Here is a 23,835-nt window from a genome sequence, read left to right as displayed (position 1 = left end):
ACGGCAAGTCTCAGTAATCAAAAGTTCCTGCAATCTTTAAAAAAAAATCCCCATTATTTTCTTAGCTGCCATTCATTGACAATCATAGTCAGTGGATCTCAATATTTTCCTAAGACATCATGATTAACAGGAATACCTAATATGCTCAATTTGGTTGATGGAACTAAGGTTAGAGAGTTTTCTTTTTAGAAGAAAAATGTCTAAGAGAATATATGAAAGTCTACTATGAATCTTTTTCAGTTAATAACGTTTCAGAGGTTGTACTTTTATTCATTACCTGACATGAGCCTTCAGTTAACATAGAATTTTTTGTGTGTGTTACATAATTTTGCCCAATTATTTTCATTCTAGTAACTGTCAGAATGAAAATCTCCAGACTTATTATCACATTCTGCAGCCTAGTCCACAGTTGATTGGGCATCTGGACTTCTCCCTGATGGATTCTAGCCAAGACAAGCCCAGGAGACTCTTTCTACTTAAGGGTTTCCCTGGCCTGGCTCTGACCTTACTTCTGCCATAGAAAGGCTGAAATAGAGATAAAGAGAAATCAGCTGTTTAGAGAAATCTTGACATAAATAGTCAAAGAAATAATACCAGTTTGCATACCTCATCTAATTCTAATAGAAAAAGAAATAATGTCAGATCAAGGAAATTCAATCACCTTATTTAATGTAGTAAAGACAACTCAAACCCAACTGGGGAAAAACAGTCACATATGCAAATGATTCCAATTTAAAGCAGATTATAATGAATACCATTAGTGAAGCACAATGAAATATAAACACTTGGGAGTGGTAAGGATTAGTTCCATGTAGTAGGAGGGAGGAAGGACAAGTCTTAGGAACAGGCAGCACTTTACTGGGTCTTGAAACAAATAATCTCTTGAAACTTCCTCAATTGATGGCACTTTGCCAATATTTATCAAAATTGTAAATGCATATATTCACTTTGTCTCACAATTTCACTTCTGGAAATTTATCTCACAGATATACTCGCATGTGCAAAAATAGTGGATGTAGTCAGTCACTACCATCATTGTTTGTGATAGCAAAAGATTGAGTGCAACCTAAATGTCTGCCAATAGGAGACTCTGATTAAATAAATTATAGTACGCCCAAATAATGGAATACACTCTGAAGTTGCAAAAAAAAAAAGAGAGAGAGAAGCCAGACACAGTAGTTCATGGTTATAATTCCAGAACTCTGGGGAGTCTAAGGCAGGAGGATCACTTGAGGCCAGGAGTTCAAGACCAGCCCAGGCAACATAGTGAGACCCTGTCTCTGAAAAAAAAAAAGAAAAAAAAAAGAATTAAAGAATTAGCTGGGCATGGTGGCATGTACCTATAGTCCCCGCTACCAGCTACTTGGGAGGCTGAGGTGGGAGAATCCCCCAGCTACTTAGGAGTATGTGGTAGGAGGACCTCTGAGTCATGGCTGTAGTGAGCTGTGATCATGCCACTCCACTCCAGCTTGGGTGACAGAGCGAGATCCTGTCTAAAAGAAAGAAAAAAAAAAAGAATGAGGAAGTTCTATATACCAACATGGAAAGATCGTCTAGATACACTGTCAAGTGAAAAAAAGAAAGGTATAGAATGTATATCATGCTACCTTTTTAATCAAAAAGGTAAAAATAAGAATGTTCATTTGTATTTGTTGTATGTGAATAAAGAGATTCTGGAAGAATATGTTAAGAAACTAATAACAGTATAGCTACCTAAAGGTGAATGTAGGGAGTGGGGGAAGAATCAGAGACAGTATAGGAAATGAGTAGATTTGGAATAGGCAGAGGTGAAATGGAGATTTATTTCACTGTTTACTTTTTAATTTCTTTTCAAGTCAGGTTTAATTTACTTTACTTTGAATTACTGAGGTATCATTTACTTACAATAAAATTCATACTTTATGTATACACAGTTCTATGAGTTTTGACTGATATAAAGTCACATAACCACCACCACAACTAAGATATCAAATATTTCCATCACTCCAATAAGTTTCCTTAAGGCCTCTTTGAGTCAATCCCTCCCACTCCTAGTCTCTGACAACCAATGATTTCTGTCCCTTGTCAGCACTTAGTATTGTCTGGTTTTTGTTTTAACCATTCTAATTGGTAGGCAGTGGTATCTTGCCAGGGTTTTAATTTGCATTTCCCTAATAGCTAATGATATTGACCATCTCTTAATATGCTTATTCGCCATTTGTATCTCTTCTTTGATAAAATGTCTATTCAAATATTTAGCCCATTTTTACTGTGTTGCTTTCTTTTTATTGAGTTGTATGAGTTGTTCATAGATCCTGGATATAAAACCTTTATCAGATGTGTGTTCTGCAAATATTTTTCCCCATCTGTGACTTGTCTTTTCATTTGCTCAACAGTGTCTTTCAAAGAGCATAAGTGTTTAATATTGATACATTTTTAATTCTTTAACTTTTGCATCACATGAATATGTTACCTATTTGAAATTTATATTTACAAACATTTTGAAAGAAAAAGAAAGTAAAAAGTGAAAGTATTTAACAATCTATGAGCATATTTTATTTGATACCTAGATATTCAAATGAAAACAAAAAAGAAAAAATAAATCGGGCCTTGAAGAGCTGACGGAATTACAACAGAAAAAAATGAGATGCATTTTAAGTTGAACATGGTTAACAATGCAAAGAGGGAGGAAAGTACTGTTGGTGTTAGAGAAACAAATCTGGTATGACTGTAGCTGACCGTGAGAGGAAAAAAACAGGAAAATAGGTTGAAGTCAGATTAAGGGAGGACTTAAATGTCAAATTAAGGTCTTCTTTAATTTGGTTTATAACGTGTAGGTAATTGGAATTCATAAAATATTTTTAGGCCGGGCGCAGTGGCTCACACCTGTAATCCCAACACTTTGGGAGGCCGAGATGGGTGGATCATGAGGTCAGGAGATCAAGACCATCCTGGCTCACACTGTGAAACCCCATCTCTACTAAAAATACAAAAAATTAGCCGGGCATGGTGGTGGGCGCCTGTAGTTCCAGCTACACAGGAGGCTGAGGCAGGAGAATGGCGTGAATCCGGGGGGCGGAGCTTGCAGTGAGTGCAGATCGCGCCACTGCACTCCAGCCTGGGCGACAGAGCGAGACTCCCATCTCAAAATATATATATATATATATATATTTTCAGCTGGAAAGTAACGATTGAGAAAATGCTCTGCATGTATGTTGACTCTGGTGGAAGTATAACAGACTGAAAGGAGAAGACAGAGAGATGAGTGAGGAAACTATTTTAACAATTAAAACAAGAAACAACAAAATTAGTACAAGGGCAGAAGCAGTGTGAATGTAAAGGAGAGAATGTATGTTAGAGACAGGATGAACTCCTAGGAGAATAAACCAAGAAAGAAGAGAATGACTCTAGCCTATTGCTAACAAAAGGGAAAGGATCAGGGAAAAAAATGCAAGAACTATGTAATACAACTCCCAATGGAATTAAGAAAACATCTCAAATTCAGCTGAAATTCTGAAATACTAACAGAGAAAAAAGACGTTAAAAATTGTTCTTACATAAGTTACCACAATCCTAGGCCCTGGAAGTTTCAGGTGAATGGTTAGGGCGGGAGCAACAGGAGAAAACATGTCACTCCCAGAGCTTAGACACAAAGTGCCAGTGTGAGATGCCAGCTGAAGGGCTGAAACTAGGGAATGCCTTAAAAGCAGGACATATACACAAAACGAACAGGCAGATTCAAATCATTAGGTAAACAGAAGCTCAACTCTGAAATTATGAATCAAAGTGTTGCAGATATATATAGTTTAGGACTTCTTTGCCCCTCACAACCCTACTTAATGTAACACATCTTAAAGGTGATAAAGAGTAGAGGCTGTCAAAACCAACTTCATAAAACAACACACTGGTATAACAGATACACACCATCATTCCCTTTGTAATGCCTTCTGACTGATGGTCCTACACCACAAGATTGGTAAATAAATATACATCTATGTTTTGAGGAAGTTCCTTCGTGGTGATAGAATAGCTTTGTATCTGGATTATGGTGTTGATGTCTTAGTCCATTTGTGCTGCTACAAAATAAGCTTGCCCAACATGTGGCCCAGGATGGCTCTGAACACAACCCAACACAAATTCATAAACTTTCCTAAAACATTATTGGAATTTTTTTTTTTTTTTAGCTCATCAGCTATTGTTAGTATAATCCATGTGTGGCCCAAGACAATTCTTCTTCCACTGTGGCCCAGGGAAGCCAAAAGATTGGACATCCCTGCTATAAAGGAATACATGAGGCTGAAAATTTATAAAGAAAAGAGGTCTGTTTGGTTCACAGTTCTGCATGCAGGTTGTACAAGAAACATGACACCAGCATCTGCTTCTGGTGAGGGCTTCAGGCTGCTTCCACTCATGGTGGAAGGCAAAGCAGAGGCGGCATGTGCAGAGGTCACATGGTGAGAAAGGAAGCAAGAAGGTGAGGGAAGGTACCAGGCTCTTTTTAACAACCAGCTCTCATAAGAACTAACAGTGAGAACTCACGACCCTCCGCTCCCAGGGGAGAGGAGTGATCTATTCATGAGTGATCCATCCCATGACCCAAACACTGCCCGGCAGGCCTTACTTCTAGCATTGGGAATCAAATTTAAACATCAGATTTGGATGGGACATTCAAATTATAGCAGTTGGTTATATGAATCTATACATGTGATAAAATTTCATATACCACCACCCCCACCAAAATGTGCATGTTGAACCTGGTAAAATCTACATCTCTACTTGAGTTAATAATATTATATCAACATCAATTTCCCAGTTTTGACAATGTACTATGATTATGTAAGGTATTAGCACTGGAGAAAGCTGGATGAAGGTACATGGTAACTGTATTATTTTTGTAACTTCTTATGAGTCTTAACTATTTGAAAACAAAAAGACAAAACAAAGAAAAATATAAAAAATGCTTAAAGTACTATGTTGTGATTCTTCATCCTTAATGAATCTTCAATTAACAGACCAACTACTATTACATATTGATCAGCCAACAGAGTATTTACTGTGATAACAAAACAGTATTTGTTATGATGAGAACTCACAGACACAAAGGGAAAGACAAACATTGGGGCCTACTTCAGGGTGGGGGGTGGGAGGAAGGAAAGGAGCAGAAAAAATAACTATTGGGTACTAGCCTTAGTACCCGGGTGATGAAATAATCTATATAACAAACCCCCATGGCACGAGTTTACCTATATAACAAACTTGCACATGTGCCCCCAAACCCAAAATAGAAATGAAAAATAATAATAAAAAAGGACAACAATATACATCAAATCAGGGAGAAAAGCAAATAATAAAATAATAAAAAAGCAGAGGAGGCCAGGTGCAGTGGCTCACATCTGTAATTTTAGAACTCTGAGAAGCTGAGGAGCCCAGGAGTTTGAGGCTACAATGAGTTTTGATTGCACCACTGCACTCCCGCCTGTGCAACAGAGCAAGACCCTGTCCCTTTAAATAATAATAATAAATTTAAAAAGCAAAGGAAAAGGAATATGAGAGGGAAAAAGGAGAGAGGGACTGGATTAAAAACATTAAAAGTCGATTGGGTTAAATTCATAAGCTAAACATGAAGGCTTGTCATGGCAGTTATCTGCATCTGCTCCCTAACTCCAAAACAAGTACCCTCAAGATCTGCAGAAGAGAGAAGAAAGAAAACAAAGAAACTAGTTAACACAAAATATAGAATGGAGAGTATGTCAAGAGCTGCACTGGCTAATATGATAGCCACTTAAAATTAAATGAATTTAAAATTCAGTTCCTGGACCAGGTGTGGTGGCTCATGCCTGTAATCCCAGCAGTTTAGGAGGCCGAAGAGGGTGGATCCCTTGAGGTCAAGAGTTCGAGACCAGCCTGGCCAACATGGTGAAATCTTGTCTCTATTAAAAACACAAAAAGAAATTAGCTGGGTGTGATGGCGGGTGCCTGTAGTTCCAGTTACTCAGGAGGCTGAGGTAAGAGAATCGCTTGAACCTAGGAGGTAGAGGTAGCAGTGAGTTGAGATAGCACCACTGCACTCTGGCATGGGCGACACAGCGAGACTCCATTTCAAAAAAATAAAAATAAAAATAAAATAAAATTAAATATTAAATTAAATTAAATTAAATTCAGTTCCTCATTTGCTCTGGCTACAATCCAAGTGCTCTATAGCCACATGTAGCTAGTGGCTACCATATAAGACAGTACAGACACAGAACATTGCTATCATCATAGTAAGCTCCATTTGTCAGTGCTGCTTGAGGAAGAAAAAGGGATATGATCAGGAAAGGCCCCACAGCATGCTTCTAAGATGGTAACATGCCATTTCTTAACCTAGATGGAGGCCAGTAATGTTTCGTTATTCTTAATTTTTAATGTTTTTTACACTCTTCTGGAATATATAGCAAGACAAAATAAAATCAAAATACAGATTTCTGCAGATAACATGATGGTATACTTAGACAATCCAAACAACTGATTCAAGTTTCCTAGCAATAAATAAATAATTGTACATATGAAACAAATGTACAATGGGAACTTTTGATTTTACATTAGTAGAACACTATGAGAAAATTATTTCAAACACAATCCAAAAAAGTATGACATTAACTTTTATTTTTTTATTTATTTTTATTTTATGTTTATTATTAATTTCATCAAACCAAAACTTTAAAGAAGCAGACAGATCCCAAAACAGACAGGAGCTGAGACCAAATAAGACTTGTGAATCCCATACTGAGACCAAATAAGTCCATTTACAATATTGACAGAGTGACATCAATGCTTTACAGTGTTATTGCTAAATTAAGTTTGGCCTAAAACTGCCTCTGTACATGTGTTATGGCTGGTCTAGAGGTAATGATGGTAACCTAACTTGAGTATAAATAGACTGTAAACTACTCTTGTAACAAACAGCCAAGTCTCAGCCAACCACAGCAGCCAACTGTTCAAAGCAGATTCAAATAAAGCAAATGCCCAGCTGTAAACAATCCAGCTGTTTCTGTACCTCACTTACATTTTCTGTACTCATTTTACTTTTTATGTTCATACATGTTATCTGACCACGTGGCAGCCCCAGAGTCATTCTGAACCTATTCTTATTCGGGGGGCTACATGATTCATGAATCATTCTTTGCTCAACTAAACTCTGTTAAATTTAATTTGCCTAATGTTTTCTTTTCTTTTTTTTTTTTTTTTTTTTTTTTTTGAGACGGAGTCTGGCTCTGTCGCCCAGGCTGGAGTGCAGTGGCCGGATCTCAGCTCACTGCAAGCTCTGCCTCCCGGGTTTACGCCATTCTCCTGCCTCAGCCTCCCGAGTAGCTGGGACTACAGGCGCCAGCCACCTCGCCCAGCTAGTTTTTGTATTTTTAGTAGAGACGGGGTTTCACCGCATTAGCCAGGATGGTCTCGATCTCCTGACCTCGTGATCCGCCCGTCTCGGCCTCCCAAAGTGCTGGGATTACAGGCTTGAGCCACCGCGCCCGGCCATGTTTTCTTTTTAACAAACCTAAAAGCCCTATCAAAAATAGAGGTTGTGGTAAAGGGAACTAGGAGGAAATTCACTGAAGATACAGCTTAGAAAATAGCTGGACAGGAGAGAACTAGGGGGAAAAGACAGCTGAAGGACCTGACATCAGAACAATGATCAAACACTGACTTCAGAAACTATTCCATTTTAGAAGCCACAGTTTGATTAGTTGGTCAAGGTATTTATGCCCCCAAGATATTGTTATAAACAATAAAGTAACTGGCCTGCAATTAGTGAAGTTCAACAGCTGGATGTGGCCAAGGAAAGAGCAGAAGTGAGCCTTACTGGTACCATTATCATCACAGTGTGATTGTGGTCATACCCAAAGATGCACCTCCCTGAAGAGCAACACAGTCTTAATACTGTGTGTATGGTTTGCGGGGAGGGAGGGAGAACGGAATGGATTTCACTAAAATGATCCTGTCAGCCACTAAACAAAAAATAACAACAAGCCCTAGAAGGGGGAAACTAGTACCCAGAGTTGCTGTAATATATTACCTAAAAGGCCCAGTTTCCAACAAAAAATCATGAGGCATGCAAAGAAACAGGAAAGTATGACTTATACATGGGGGAAAAAAGCAGGCAACAGAAACTGCCTGTGAGAGTGACCAGATATTGGATTTAACAGAAAAAGATTTTAAAGTAGCCATTATAGATATGTTTTCAGAAATAAAGGACAGCTTGATTAAACAAGTAAAAGAAAATACGATGACAGTGTTGCATCAAATAGAGAATATCAATGAAGAGAACTAAGTGGAAATTTGGGAGTTGAAAAGTATAGTAACTGAAATAGAATTATAGTATGTAGAAAGGGTATCATACTGCACAAATGACCACTCATTTCAAAGGGTCAACATGTGTTCTTACTATAAGACCATTCGAAATCTCCCTCTAATGTACATTTTTTGAAGCCACAAATTTCAATAATACAATTTATTGTCATTCTATAATCATTAAATGTATATGCCACTTCTTAGATAACATCCATTAGGATAAATAATTAGCATTGTTTAAAAAGTGTGATACTATAAATACCAGGGTAATTATCAAATATTTGATAATAATATGAAAAATCTTACTGGTCTGACGTCACCACAGGAATTGGTAAACTGTCGAGCTAAGCCAAAGTCAAGCATGTAACATTTCCTACACGTACTAGGAAAGCGGCCCATAGCGAAGTTCGACTAGAAAAATAAAGAAGGAAAATATATACATTCTTATAATACTTAGTCCTTACATTTTAAGTCTTCCTCTATTTAAGCTCTATATAACACACATGTTCCAAATATACTATTCTAGTCAATGATGTTTAGTAGGTATTAAAATACGATTTAGTTTTGGGTTCTATTAATGCCTAATATCAGGTAAACTTTGAGCAAAAAAGGATGTAAATGACTAAGGTTACACACAAGACAATATTAACTAGACTTGGAACTCTAAGTTCTTGAAATTCTAGTCTAAGTGAATGCTTAAATGACAACCCAACCCCCTACTTTTTAAAATAGGAGAAATCAGAGACAGACAAAAAAAAAAAAAACCATAGAAATTTAAAAGGATTTCCTATAAACGGCCAGGTGTGGTGGCTCACGCCTGTAATCTCAGCACTTTGGGAGGCCGAGGGAGGTGGATCACGAGGTCAGTAGTTTGAGACCAGCCTGACCAACGTGGTGAAACCCCGTTTCTACTTAAAAAAAAAATTAACCGCGTGTGGTAGCATGCGCCTGTTATTCCAGCTACGCAGGAAGCTGAGGCAGAAGAATTGCTTGAATCCAGGAGGCGGAGGTTGCAGTGAGCCGAGATTGCACCACGGCACTCTAGCCTGGGTGACAGAGTGAGACTCCATCACAAAAAAAATTAAAAAAAAAAAAAAGAATTTCCTATAAACATCATAAAACTGAATTTCACTAAGTCTAAAATGAAAATACAATTTATAGAAACATTTCAAAATGGACTTAAGGAAAATACACTTTGTATTATTCCCCTAATGAAAATCAGTGTAATATTAAATGACCACAAACGCAAAGATGAGTATGTAAGTAAGAGGACTTGTGAAGGTAAAGGCCAAATTGTTACCAGAATTGTTAGTTTTTTTTTTTGTTTGTTTTTTGTTTTTTTAAATATTGTTATCCCAGCACTTTGGGAGGCCGAGACGGGCGGATCACGAGGTCAGGAGATCGAGACCATCCTGGCTAACACGGTGAAACCCCGTCTCTACTAAAAAAAAATACAAAAAATTAGCCGGGCGAGGTGGCAGGCGCCTGTAGTCCCAGCTACTCGGGAGGCTGAGGCAGGAGAATGGCGTAAACCCGGGAGGCGGAGCTTGCAGTGAGCTGAGATCCGGCCACTGCACTCCAGCCTGGGCGACAGAGCGAGACTCCGTCTCAAAAAAAAAAAAAAAAAAAAAAAAAAAAAAATATGTTCTACTTATGGGCTTTCTGATAAAAACAGAAACTATTCCAATCACCAATGGTTCTCAAATAATGATGGATAGAAATAGACTGACTCTACTGTAATGTTAAATTTAGTTAGCATTTTCATGTAAACTAATTTTAGAAGTCATGTAACAACAGACGGTTACATTTTTCAACTGTACCAACATATGATACATTTATAGTAAATATGGTATATCAGAAATGGGTCATTTCACCTAATGAACAATCAAATACCAAAAAGGACAGAAAAACCTATTTCACACTTATGGAAATGACAATTTCTAAGAAAAACAGATTAGTAAATAAAAACCCCACTATATTTCCACAGTAGCACTCAGGAGAAAAATAAGGTCTTTCACAACTGATGATTTCTTATAATTTTTGACTTAACAAATAGTTCAAGAACACAGTATGAACAACCAAAAGCAACATATACAGTTTTTTAACCAATATATCTATTAAAAAAACCAGGGAATAAAGCCAATTTAGGCATAAAGCTAAGTAAATGGCAATGTTAGCACACATAGTAATAGCCAAACATAACCTTTTTTAAGAGACAGGGTCTCACTATGCTGCCCAGGCTGGGGTGCAGTGGCTATCCACAGGAGCGATCATAGCTCACCGCAGTCTCCGTCTCCTGCACTCAAGGAACCCTCCTGCTTCAGCCTCCTGAGTAGCTGGGACTATGGGCATGTGCCACCGCCCCAGTCTCAGTTTTTATTTTCATCGTATGAGAAAAACTCCTGAAAATAAGTTGTAGTTGTAATTATTACTTAAAAAATTAAGAGGTAAGTTATATTTTTGCTTCCAGGTCTCTATCTAAATGAAAATATTACCTTGTATTTTACCACAACAAATACATAAAGCTACATTTGTAATTTATTGTGTCCCAGGATAACATTAAGAGTATCAAACTCATTCTGTGCTCTGGACAGAAAAGGTCCCTACCGGTTTGATGTCTCGATGCAAGAACCCCACAGAATGAATGCTTTCAATAGACTCCAAAATCTGTCTACCCAGCCGGAGAGTAGTACTAATGGTGAATGTGCCTCGGGACTGGCTACGGCGAAGATCTGCCAGATTCCGACCCTGTGGAAATCAAATAAACACTTTCAAATACAGTACTAAAACTATGTTAGAAGAGAAAACTGGGAAACCACTCACTTACCATTGAAAAATATGTTTTCAGTAAAATAGCAAGAATTTTTTTTCTTTTTTTTTTTTTTGAGATGGAATTTCACTCTTGTTGCCCAGGCTGGAGTGCAATGGCACGATCTTGGCTCACTGCAACTGCTACCTCCTGGGTTCAAGCGATTCTCCTGCCTCAGCCTTCCAAGTAGCTGGGGTTACAGGTATGCACCAGCATGCCCAGCAAATTTTTCTGTTTTTAGTAGAGACGGGGTTTCACCATGTTGGTCAGGCTGGTCTTGAACTCCTGACCTCAGGTGATCCACCCACCTCAGTCTCCCAAAGTGCTGGGATTACAGTCAAGAACCACCGTACCCAGCCAATAGCAAGAATTTTACCCAAATTGTGATCCTCTCATTCAACAGATCTCTTGATCATATGAATGTTTCAGACAAGTTTTAGAATAATGAGATTTTTAGCATATCATGTTTCTGATTCATCATGCTTCCCTTTATCTCTGATGTCGTAACAAAAAAGTCTTGATTATTTAAAATATAAGTAATCAAATATATAATTTATATTATTTACATTTATATTTATTTACTTAAAATATGTGATCAGGCCGGGAGTGGTGGCTCATGCCTGTAATCCTAGCAGTTTGGGAGGCTGAGGCAAGCAGATCACGAGGTCGGGAGAGTGAGACTATCCTGGCTAACACGGTGAAACCCTGTCTCTACTAAAAATACAAAAATTTAGCCAGGTGTGGTGGTACATGCCTGTAGTCCCAGCAACTCAGGAGGCTGAGGCAGAAGAATCGCTTGAACCAAGGAGGCAGAGGTTGCAGTGAACCGAGATCACGCCACTGCACTCCAGCCTGGGCGAAACAGCAAGACTCCATCTCAAAAAAAAAAAAAAAAAAAAAAAAAAATATATATATATATATATATATATACACACACACACACACACAAGATCAAGTATAGATAATGCATATACATACAAAGAGCACTAATTCCTCATTACTGCCTAACATATATTCTCAAACAAGTTACTTAACTTTCTTCTATCAGTTTCCTCATAAAAACAAGCTAATAAAACCTACCTCACAGAGCTCTGTGAGGATTAAACAAGATCTATGTAAAGTTTTTTGTGTGTGTGTTGTGTTTTTTAAAGAGAAATGGAGTCTTGCTATGTTGACCAGGCTGGTCTCAAACTCCTTGCCTCCCATCTCAGCCTCCTGACATGATGGGATCATAGGTGTGAACCACCGTGCCTGGCCCCATATAAAGTTTTTAGAATACTGTGTGGTGCACAATAGGTACTCAACATAGGCTAACTATTGTTATTTTGACCAAACATTATATGACATTCAATTTACTTGTAGAAGTATATAAAAGCAATGAATACATCCAGCATCTGCCGTTCATGATTGCATTGAAGCCTCACAGTACCCTAAATAGAAGTTGTTCCTGTGTCTGTTTTACAGATAAGGAAACTAAGGTTCCAAGAGGTTAAATAATGTTAACCTGTTAATGTAAAGCTGTTTTCCAAATCTAACTCTGTCTGACTCCAAAGTGCTCTTCTTTTACAGTCCTCTCTCACAGAACTTTTCTACAGACTTTTTCATGATGCTGCTCCACCAAGGTTCCTTGTTGCTTAGGTAACAAACCAGTAATCTGAAAAGGAGAGCAGGACCATGGCCCTGCAGCACTACCTCCCAAAGAAAAGACTGGCTCTCCTGTCCCAAGGGGATTTAAACATCCCAATCTATTCCCACAATTTTATAATATATCTTTAGGGGTACTATGCCACTAATATTATCACTTCATCTAAAGATAGTTGATTCACTTTTGAAAAGTAATAATTTCTTACATTATCATTCAAAATAAAATATGAAGTACTCCTCAAGTAACAGTTTAAAAGTTACAGTAAAGTCAGGATCCTTTCATACTTCGTATCTTCTTTTTTAAATAAAGCTTTCTCATTATGTAAATTAATTGAGATTTACCTTAGTTATTATTTTTAACGGAAATGTGTTGTTCCTCGCACCTGTAGCAAATGTAAAATAAGTGACAATGTACAGCAGCGAACTGTATAACCATGTGAGTACCTAATAACTTTTATTAGAATTCCAATTGCTTTTTCTTCAAAAATCAAAATTTTGATTGCCAAAAATATACCTAATATTGAAACTTTATTTTTTTTTTTGTTTTTTTTTTTTTATTATACTTTAAGTTCTAGGGTACATGTGCATGACGTTATATCATGTATAACTCCCCAATGCAATCCCTCCCTCCTCCCCCCTCCCCATGATAGGCCCCAGTGTGTGATGTTCCCCTTCCCGAGTCCAAGTGATCTCATTGTTCAGTTCCCACCTATGAGTGAGAACATGCGGTGTTTGGTTTTCTCTTCTTGTGATAGTTTGCTAAGAATGATGGATTCCAGCTGCATCCATGTCCCTACAAAGGACGCAAACTCATCCTTTTTTATGGCTGCATAGTATTCCATGGTGTATATGTGCCACATTGAAACTTTATTTGTAAACAGCTTTCACCACAAAAACTTTCAAAAGGAAATCAATTAAATTTTATTTATGACATTAGTAATACTTTAAAAAATTTAAATATTTTAAAATACAAGCCTAATGTATCAACTCACAAAATCTGAGAAGGTAAACACAAAACTGATAAAAGTATGGGGTAAAGTGCTATTAACATGGTAAAAACATGCAGGTACCCACTAAATTATACTTTAAAGTAAATACTACTAATGAATTATTATTTGTTACAAAGAAAAATTGAAAACAATCTATACAATAGTCCATGGTTATCCATGGTTTTACTTTATCCATGGTTTTACTTTACTGGTTTCCCACAGTCAACCATGGTCCAAAAATATTAAATAGAATATGCCAGAAATAAACAGTTAATAAGTTTTACATTACAGGCCATTCTCATATGTGATGAAATCTCATACCATCCTGCTACATCAGGCCCAGGACGTGAATCATCCCTTTAGTCAAGCGTGTCCACATGCTGTTACCTGCCCACTAATCACTTAGTGGCCCAATCAGTTACCCAGATGTGCAGGGTTCAGTATGATCTGTGGTTTTAGGCATCCACTTGGGGCCTTAGAAAGTATCTCCTCAGATAAGGGGGTACTATCGTAAGTACATTAATAAATGAATAGTTACATAAATAATGGTACAGTCATCTTACTGACTGATATGCAGTCATTCAAAAAATGAAGAATCAAGAACTTACGAACACAAAGAAGAAAACATCAGACACTAGGGTCTACTGGAGCGGGGAGGGTAGAAGGAGGGAGAGAGGCAGAAAAGACAACTATTGGGTACTGAGCTTAATACCTGGGTGATGTAATATTACACACAAAAAAACCTCATGACACATGTTTATCTATGTAACAAACCTTCACATGTACCCCCAAAACTAAAATAAAAAATTTTTAAATAAAATAAAATGTCACAAGCCACCATATTTTGTAAAAAAAAAAAAAAAAGGAAGAGGACTATATATAGTAATGTAATGTGGAATGAATTAAAGAAGCAAGTTCATTTCTCTACAAATTTATAAGATCTTAATAAAAATGCAAGTGAATTTCTACATTGAAGATATGAAACATACCCAAAAGGAGAAAAAATAATATAATGAACCTTCATGTATCTACTGGTCACCCAGAATTAACAATTATCAATTCATGCCCAGTCTTGTTTCATCTGTTATTCACCTCCTCATCCATATCCTCTCCCCTCCCACCCACACGTACTGAATTATTTTCATGTAAATTCTAACCATATAATTTCATCTATATACTAAAAAGTGTAGGCCAGGTGTGGTGGCTCACATCTATAATCCCAACACTTTGGGAAGCCAAGGCAGGAAGATCACTTGAGCCCAGGAGTTCAAGACCAGCCTGGGCAACATACTGAGACCTCATCACTACAAAATATTACAAAATTAGGGCCAGGCACGGTGGCTCACATCTGTAGTCCCAGCACTTTAAGAGGCCAAAGCAGGCAGATCACAAGATCCAGAGATCGAGACCATCCTTGTCAACATGGTGAAACTCCATCTCTACTAAAAATACAAAAATTAGCTAGGCGTGGTGGCATGGTCCTGTAGTCCCAACTACTCAGGAGGCTGAGGCAGGAGAATCGCTTGAACCCGGGAGGAGGAGGTTGCAGTGAGCCGAGATCGTGCCATTGCATTCCAGCCGGGGCAACAGAAAGAGACTCTGTCTCAAAAAAACAAAACAAAGCAAACAAACAAAAAAAATTAACTGGGCATGGTGGCACACACTTGTAGTCCCAGCTACTCAGAAAGGTGTGGTGAGAGGATCACTCGACCCCACGAGGTAGAGGCCGAAGCGAGCTGTGATTACTCCACTGTGCTCCAGCCAGGGCAAGACCCCATCTCAAAAACAAAAAACAAACAAACAAAAAAACCCAGAAGGGTGTATAAAAGGAAAGAGATACAAATATAAGTAGACGTTATTAGCAATTACATCATTGTAAATTTGAATTAGAAACATCAATATGGGCCCGGCGCGGTGGCTCAAGCCTGTAATCCCAGCACTTTGGGAGGCCGAGACGGGCGGATCACGAGGTCAGGAGATCGAGACCATCCTGGCTAACACGGTGAAACCCCGTCTCTACTAAAAAACACAAAAAACTAGCCGGGCAAGGTGGCGGGCGCCTGTAGTCCCAGCTACCCGGGAGGCTGAGGCAGGAGAATGGCGTAAACCCAGGAGGCGGAGTTTGCAGTGAGCTGAGATCCGGCTACTGCACTCCAGCCTGGGCGACAGAGCGAGACTCCGTCTCAAAAAAAAAATAAAAATAAAAGGCCGGGCGCGGTGGCTCAAGCTTGTAATCCCAGCACTTTGGGAGGCCGAGACGGGCGGATCACAAGGTCAGGAGATCGAGACCATCCTGGCTAACACGGTGAAACCCCGTCTCTACTAAAAAATACAAAAAAACTAGCCGGGCGAGGTGGCGGGCGCCTGTAGTCCCAGCTACTCGGGAGGCTGAGGCAGGAGAATGGCGGGAACCCGGGAGGCGGAGCTTGCAGTGAGCTGAGATCCGGCCACTGCACTCCAGCCTGGGCGACAGAGCGAGACTCCGTCTCAAAAAAAAAAAAGAAAGAAAGAAACATCAATATGAATCATGGCATACTTTCTCATTTTTAAAAATGCATTTCTTAAATCCATCCACTTGAAAAGAATGAAAAATAATGACCAATCCACTTTCAACAGACACCCACATCATCTAGATTCTGGTCTCTAAACATCATTTCCCATTAAAAGGAGCCAAGGCTTAATGGAGAAAGGGCTGATTCCAGATCTGGAGTATGAAATATACAGAATGAGCCTGGTACATAGTATTGCACCAAAAAATAAGGATGCTGTCAAAGACTGCTGCAGCCTAGTCCTAACAAAATGAATCCAGATCCAACATGAAAGAAGTCCCTGTAGCAAAAGATGAGACAACTTGAATATTAAAAAAACCGTAGGCCAGGTGCAGTGGCTTATGCCTGTAATCCTAGCACTTTGGGGGTTTGGGATTAACCTGGCCAACATGGGGAAACCCTATCTCTACTAAAAATTTAAAAATTAGCTGGGTATGGTGGTGTGCGCCTATAATCCCAGCTACTTGGGAGGTTGAGGCAGGAGAATCGCTGGAACCCAGGAGGTAGGGGTTGCAGGGAGCCAAAATCGCGCCACTGCACTCCAGACTGGGCGACAGAGTGAGACTCCATCTCAAAAAACTAAATAAAACTGCAATAATTGAAAGACATCAAATATGTTAAATCCATGCATTTATGGATTTATTATATAGTTATATACGATTATGTTTATATTAGACAACCAATTCATTATCCTAAAAACTGATAAATAAAATAATCAAGTAGTAGTCCTGCCTTTCCTATGTAAAATATACTTGAGGATAACCTAATACTGAATGCAGTGCTTTTTAAGAAGAATTCTAGTTAACAAAAAAAGAATAAAATGATAGAACACTGTATTTGCAACTCCCATTAAAATAATGGATGATTATTACAAATGGGTTGATAAAACCATTAGGAAAACCATTGGGAACTTTAAAATGGATGGATTAGACTGACAAGGCCTGAACCCATTGACTAATCTCAACCTCACTGACAATCAGACACTACCTCCTGATGTGATTCAAGAGGAAGCATACAACCCACCTCTGAAGTATCCTTGCAGAGTAAATCTGGAATCTTATATAATCATCAATTTATAGAAAATACAGGGGACAGAAATACATATTAAAGACAACCACAGGGAAACAACCAGCAAAATCCAGAATATGGTAATGTGCACATGTCACATTCCTCCATTTTTATCAACATCAATAAACACAATGAAAAGAAAATTGCAAGAAAATAAAAGACAGAGGGAGAACCAATATATTGAAAGAGGCTTAAGAGACAGGCAATGTGTGAACCCTATTTGGAACCCAATTCAAATAAACCAAATGTAAAAAAAAATTGTTTTTATTAAAGAGATGGACAATCAAGGAAATCTGAAGATTGGTTTGATATTTGTGCTATTATTAAGGAATTATTATTGGGTATTTTGGTTACTTTAAGAGAAAAAAAGAGTTCTGGTCTTCTAGAAATGTATATATATATATAAAATATACCTTGGATTAGCTATAATTTCGGGAGGGATAGGAGAAAGAGAAAATACTTGAAACAAGATTAGCCATATACTGATAGTTGTTGAAGCTGGGTAATGAGTAGATGGGTATAAATTATACTATTCTCTCTACTTTGTGAATGTTTAATTTTTCCCATAATAAAAAGTTTTTGGCCGGGCGCAGTGGCTCAAGCCTGTAATCCCAGCACTTTGGGAGGCCGAGACGGGCGGATCACAAGGTCAGGAGATCGAGACCATCCTGGCTAACACAGTGAAACCCCGTCTCTACTAAAAAAAATACAAAAAATTAGCCGGGTGAGGTGGCGAGCGCCTGTAGTCCCAGCAACTCGGGAGGCTGAGGCAGGAGAATGGCATAAACCCGGGAGGTGGAGCTTGCAGTGAGCTGAGCTCCGGCCACAGCACTCCAGCCTGGGCGACAGAGCGAGACTCCGTCTCAAAAAAAAAAAAAAAAGTTTTTAAAAGGTTGTAGGTATTAGGCAATCTAGATCTACAGTTGTACTGGTTACAGAACTCGAAAAAATGTTTTGCACCTCCATAGTTGATGTACTTATCACAATATATCACCCTTAGGCTATACTAAAGATGCTCATATAAAGCTTCAGTGGTGACAAAATATTAGGTGAGACCTGGCCAATGTCCTGCAAGGGGAATTGAGAAAAAAATGTGTACAACTGCTTGAGCTCTGTAAGATTTTAAAAACCATTTTAACGCCAAATAGTTAGAATTTCTACAACAGAGATAGGGTTGTTCCTTAAAAAATTTTAAGGCAGATATTATGTAATTGAATCAGCAGGAGGAAAAGAACAAGTTTATCTTAAGAATAATGAATTTATGGTTTTTAGAATAAATTAGGACTCTCTGTGGGAAGCTGAATACATGGAGGAGCCTCAGTAGTGATCTTCCATATGTCAAATAAGAGAAAATATGCTCTAGCGGTTACGCCAGCTTTAGCCTAATTCCAAATCAAGTCAACCACAAACTGTACAGATGGGAGTTTAAATGGGTTAACTTTCTTGTTACAGGAAAAAAATATAGCATCCAATTCAAATGGAAAAGTTCTCAGACAAATCCATAGGAACTTGCCAAAGGCCACAAAGGTCATCATTGTCTAATATCCACCAGTCTCTGGGGTTTCCCAGTACCAGGAGCCTTCCCATTTACAAAAAGTCAGATTTAGGTAAGTACAAGAATGAAAATGAGTATATGCTAAGACTGAGAAAGACTCTGCAGATTAAAGAACAAAACCTGCTTTCTATAATTCTCCAGTCAGTAGTAACTTGAAACAAAACAGTTTTCTCTTATTACCGCCTAAAGAATACTGGGTTCAGGCTTCCACCAAGCTTTAATACCCATCAAGTAGGCTAGTACCAGACAAATCACAAACCTCCTTGAGACTCAGCTTCTCCATATGCAAAAGAGGGATAAAACTTATTCTCTCCTCCCCATGGGGGTATAATGAGGATCAAATAAGATGATAAATCCAGATGAAAACTGTAAAATGTCACACAAAAATTTATATTATTACTAGCCAAAATGAGAGAAAGCAGGATCCAAATTAATGATCTAAAAAGGTTGAGAGGCTGAGCGTAGTGGCTCACGCCTATAATCCCAGGGCTTTGGGAGACTGAGGCGGGAAGATCACCTTAGGTCAGGAGTTCAAGACCAGCCTGGCCAACATGATGAAACCCTGTCTCTACTAAAAATACAAAAATTACACAGGCGTGGTGGTGCACACCTGTAGTCTGAGTTACACCGGAGGCTGAGGCAGGAGAATCACTTGAACCCAGAAGGTGAAGGTTGCAGTGAGCTGAAATCGTGCCACTGTACTCCAGCTTGGGTGACAAAGCAAGACAACGTCGAAAAAAAAAAAAAAGGCCAGGCGTGGTGGCTCACGCCTGTAATCCCAGCACTTTGGGAGGCCGAGGTGGGTGGATCACTTGAGGTCAGGAGTTCAAGACCAGCCTGAGCAAAATGGTGAAATCCAGTCTCTAATAAACATAAAAATTAGCCAGGTGTGGTGCCGTATGCCTGTAATCCCAACCACTTGAGAGGCTGAGGCACAATAATCACTTGAACCCGGGAGGAGGAGGGTGCAGTGAGCCGAGATCACGCCACTGCACTCCTGCCTGGTGACAGAGTAAGACTCTATCTCAAAAAAAAAAAAGGTTCAGGGATAGCTGCTTAAATAAATAAAACCAGGCTGGCTCAAGAGTTAGTGAATCACATGACTCAAAAAGACCTTAAGGTTACATCTACAGAGGTTAATATCTTTAAATGAAATCTGAAGGATGGCTGAGGGAAACAAGAAAAGCCTCCTGATGAGAAGAGGAAGCATTTAGGCCAGGATCTATGTCTCTAGAATCACTGTTATTTAGATAACTTGAAAGAAAATAAAGAAACCACCTGGGCGCAGTGGCTCACACATGTAATCCCAGCACTTTGGGAGGCTGAGGTGGGCGGATTGCCTGAGGTTAGGAGTTCAATACCAGCCTGGTCAGCACGGTGAAACCCTGTCTCTACTAAAAATACAAAAAATAGCCAGGCATGGTGGCGGCCACCTGTAAACCCAGCTATTCCAGAAGCCGAGGCAGGAGAATCACTTGAACCCGGGAGGCAGAGGTTGCAGTGAGCCGAGATTGCGCCATAGCACTCAGCCTGGGTGACAGAGCCAGACTGCGTCTCAAAAAAAAAAAAAAAAAAGAAAAAGAAAAGAAAAGAAAGAAGTCAAATGCCCAAAACAATATTTGCTTAAGATGAAAAGAAATACTGAGAATTCTAGATCTAGGCAGCAAGATCAAGATGAACCACGGTTTTTAAACTTTGAGGGTGACTACAGCTCAGGAGGTGTATGTGTGTGTGTGTGTGTGTGTGTGTGTGTGTGTGTGTCTGTGTGTGTGTGTCTGTGTGTGTGTGTGTCTGTGTGTGTGTGTCTGTGTGTGTGTGTGTGTGTGTTTTCAGGGGCAGAGGTAGTGTCAGAGAAAATAGAAAGGTTTCCCTCTTCTCCCCACTGTAGCCATTATTCCAATATTCCTATTCTGAATTTCTTTCCTCTGGACCTAACTCCACTACCATCTAAAGAACAGGGAACAGGCCGGGGGCAGTGGCTCACGCCTGTAATCCCAACACTGTGGGAAGCCGAGGTGGGCAGATCACCTGAGGTCAGGAGTTCGAGACCAGTGTGGCCAACATGATGAAACCCCATCTCTACTAAAAATACAAAAATTAGCCGAGCTTGGTGGAGCACGGCTGCAATCCCAGCTACTTGGGAGGCTGAGGCAGAAGAATCGCTTGAACCTGGGAGGGGGAGGTTTCAGTGAGCCAAAATTACGCTACTACACTCCAGCCTGGGTGACAGATCAAGACTCCATCTCAAAAAAAAAAAAAAAAAAGAATAAAAAGTATATATATATATGTACATACACACATGGAACAGAGTTATGTTACTGACGGAAAAAAAAGAAAAAGAAAAAGGAATGGCATTTCTCCTCTATCTCAACTACTGTTTAAAGTTTCAAGTACTCAAGACTGGTACTTGCTATGGTTTTTCTTTTCTTTTTCAATATTTATTTCAGGTTCAGGGGTACATGTGCAGGTGTGATACACGGGCAAATTGTGTGTTGCTGGTGTTTGGTGTGAAAACGATTTTGTCACACAGGTAGTGAGCACAGTATCCAACAGCTAGTGTTTGACCCTCATCCTCCTTCTTTGCTCCACCCTCAAAGCAGGCCCTGGTGTCTATTGCTCCCCTCTTTGTGTCCGCGTGTACTCAAAGTTTAGCTCCCACTTATAAGTAAGAACATGCAGTATTCGGTGTTCTATTCCTGCATTAATTTGCTTAGGATAATGGCTTCCAGCTGCATCCATGTTGCTGCAAAGAACATGATTTCATTCATTTTTATAGCTGTGTACACGTACCACATTTTCTTTATCCAGTTCACCACTGATAGGCATGTAAGGTTAATTCCACTTGTTTGCTATTGTGAATAGTGTTGCGATGAACACATAAGGGCATGTGTCTTTTTGGTAGAAGGATTTTATTCCTTTGGGTATATACCCCGTAATGGGGTTGCTAGGTTGAATGGTAGCTCTGTTTTAAGTCCTCTGAGAAATCTCTAGACAGCTTTCCACAGTAGCTGAACTAATTTATATTCCCACCAGCAGTGTACAAGTGTTTCCTTTTCACTGCAATCTCACCAGCATCTGTTATTTTTTTTTTTTTTTTTTTTTTTTGAGACGGAGTCTTGCTCTGTCGCCCGGGCTGGAGTGCAGTGGCCGGATCTCAGCTCACGGCAAGCTCCGCCTCCCGGGTTCACGCCATTCTCCTGCCTCAGCCTCCCTAGTAGCTGGGACTACAGGCGCCCGCCACCTCGCCCGGCTAGTGTTTTGTATTTTTAGTAGAGACGGGGTTTTACCGTGTTAGCCAGGATGGTCTCGATCTCCTGACCTCGTGATCCACCCGTCTCAGCCTCCCAAAGTGCTGGGATTACAGGCTTGAGCCACCGCGCCCGGCCCAGCATCTGTTATTTTCTGACTTTTTAATAATAGTCATTCTGACTGGTGTGAGCTGGTATCTTACTGTGGTTTTGATTTGCATTTCTCTCAAGATTAGTGATGTTGAACATTCTTTCATATGTTTTTTGGCCATATAGGTGTCTTATTTTGAGACATATTTTGGTGTGGAAGTGGGGTAGTTATCTTGGAAGTAGGTTCCCGACAAAAAGGATGAGCTAGGATCCCTTCTTCACCTTCCTTGCCCATGTGCATACTTACTTGCACTTCCAACTTCTACTATGGAATGATGCAGCAAGAAGGCCCCTGCAAGATGTGGGTCCCTAGAGCTAGGATTTTCCAACCTTCAGAATGGTAAGAAATAAATCTCTGTTTTTTATGCATTACTCAGTCTTGGGTATTCTGCAGCAGCACAAAACAGACTAAGACAATACTTTAGAATACAAATGGAAAACTGGAATCCCTAAGGTAATGAACAGTAGAAGGGGCAAGATTCACATTATATCCCCTCATCCACCCAGGGATCGAAAACTGCAAAGATGACAATCCGTAAAGATACAGGTCAACTCAAATAGCGGACAAAGACAATTATTTCATTTTTGGAAAATCTGTATCGTCTGTTTAAATAAAGCCTCATCTGCACAGTATAAAACATTCTCACATAGTACTAAGAATATTGTTATTTTTTATTCATATTCACTGTAATTGTATACTTTGATCAAAACGGAAGGATTTCAAGACACGTTTTCAAGGTAACCTACCTGCAACTGCATGACCACATAGTTGAATCGATCATTCCTCCCACAGCCAATAAATCTACAAACATGGTCTTTCCCTGGATAAAAAAGAAAGAAAACAGTGGAAAAGAATATACTATGGTTTCTCTTAAAACATTAATAATTTGCTTTTCTGTATAGTATTTTATGATTGAATATAAAATACATCTTGAGAACCTTAAGGATAGAAAACTTACATTATTCAAATTTTCTACCTACCTCCTCTTCTCCCAGGCACTGTACTCTTCCTTTATGTGGTCAAATAAATGATTATTTGAATGAATAAATAAGCAAATTAATATATGAATGAGGAAACAAATGTATGATAATTTATTTAGGGAGGAAAAGATTAAGTGGTCAATTCAGATCAACCTGCCCAGATACGATACATATGAAGCCACAGAACAACAAAAAAGAACTATGTTAGAAATAGAAACCCTGAACTTTAGATATGTTATGGTACTCACTGCTATGACTTCTGCAAGATCCACAATCTTTGGGGGCCTCACTGATGTGGATTCGCCCAGTGATTTTCAATCTGAGTTCCATCTGAGAAACCCAGAACAGTGCTGATTGGGGCACAGAGGGGAGCAGGGGTACAGCAGAAATCTGATTAAAGAAAAGCATGCAAAGACCCCCCAAAAGAATTGAGCCACATGCATAGGTTCGTGTTTTTCAACCCTGGCTACTTATGAAAACCATCTGGAACACTTTATTTTTGTTTTTTGACACCACTGACCCGAAGGCAGTG

At 39.2% G+C, this 23,835-nt stretch overlaps 1 protein-coding gene across 9 annotated transcripts in view; it reads right to left on the bottom strand.

Annotated features, from left to right (window-relative positions):
• The window catches only part of TTBK2 (tau tubulin kinase 2), a 168,436-nt gene that overhangs the window by 67,494 nt on the left and 77,107 nt on the right, over positions 1–23,835 (bottom strand). For all 9 annotated transcript variants that reach the window (XM_033190394.1, XM_033190392.1, XM_033190395.1 and 6 more), the window contains 3 exons: positions 23,070–23,143; positions 10,918–11,058; positions 8,617–8,721 (listed from right to left, as the gene is read on the bottom strand). In XM_033190394.1, the coding sequence (XP_033046285.1) occupies positions 8,617–8,721; positions 10,918–11,058; positions 23,070–23,143 (320 nt within the window). The remainder of the gene's footprint in view (positions 1–8,616; positions 8,722–10,917; positions 11,059–23,069; positions 23,144–23,835) is intronic.

The sequence above is a fragment of the Trachypithecus francoisi genome, unplaced genomic scaffold, assembly GCF_009764315.1.
Source record: "Trachypithecus francoisi isolate TF-2019V2 unplaced genomic scaffold, Tfra_2.0 Lachesis_group3, whole genome shotgun sequence".
NCBI classification, from domain to species: Eukaryota; Metazoa; Chordata; class Mammalia; order Primates; family Cercopithecidae; genus Trachypithecus; species Trachypithecus francoisi.
This window is presented reverse-complemented; position numbering and strand designations above follow the sequence as displayed.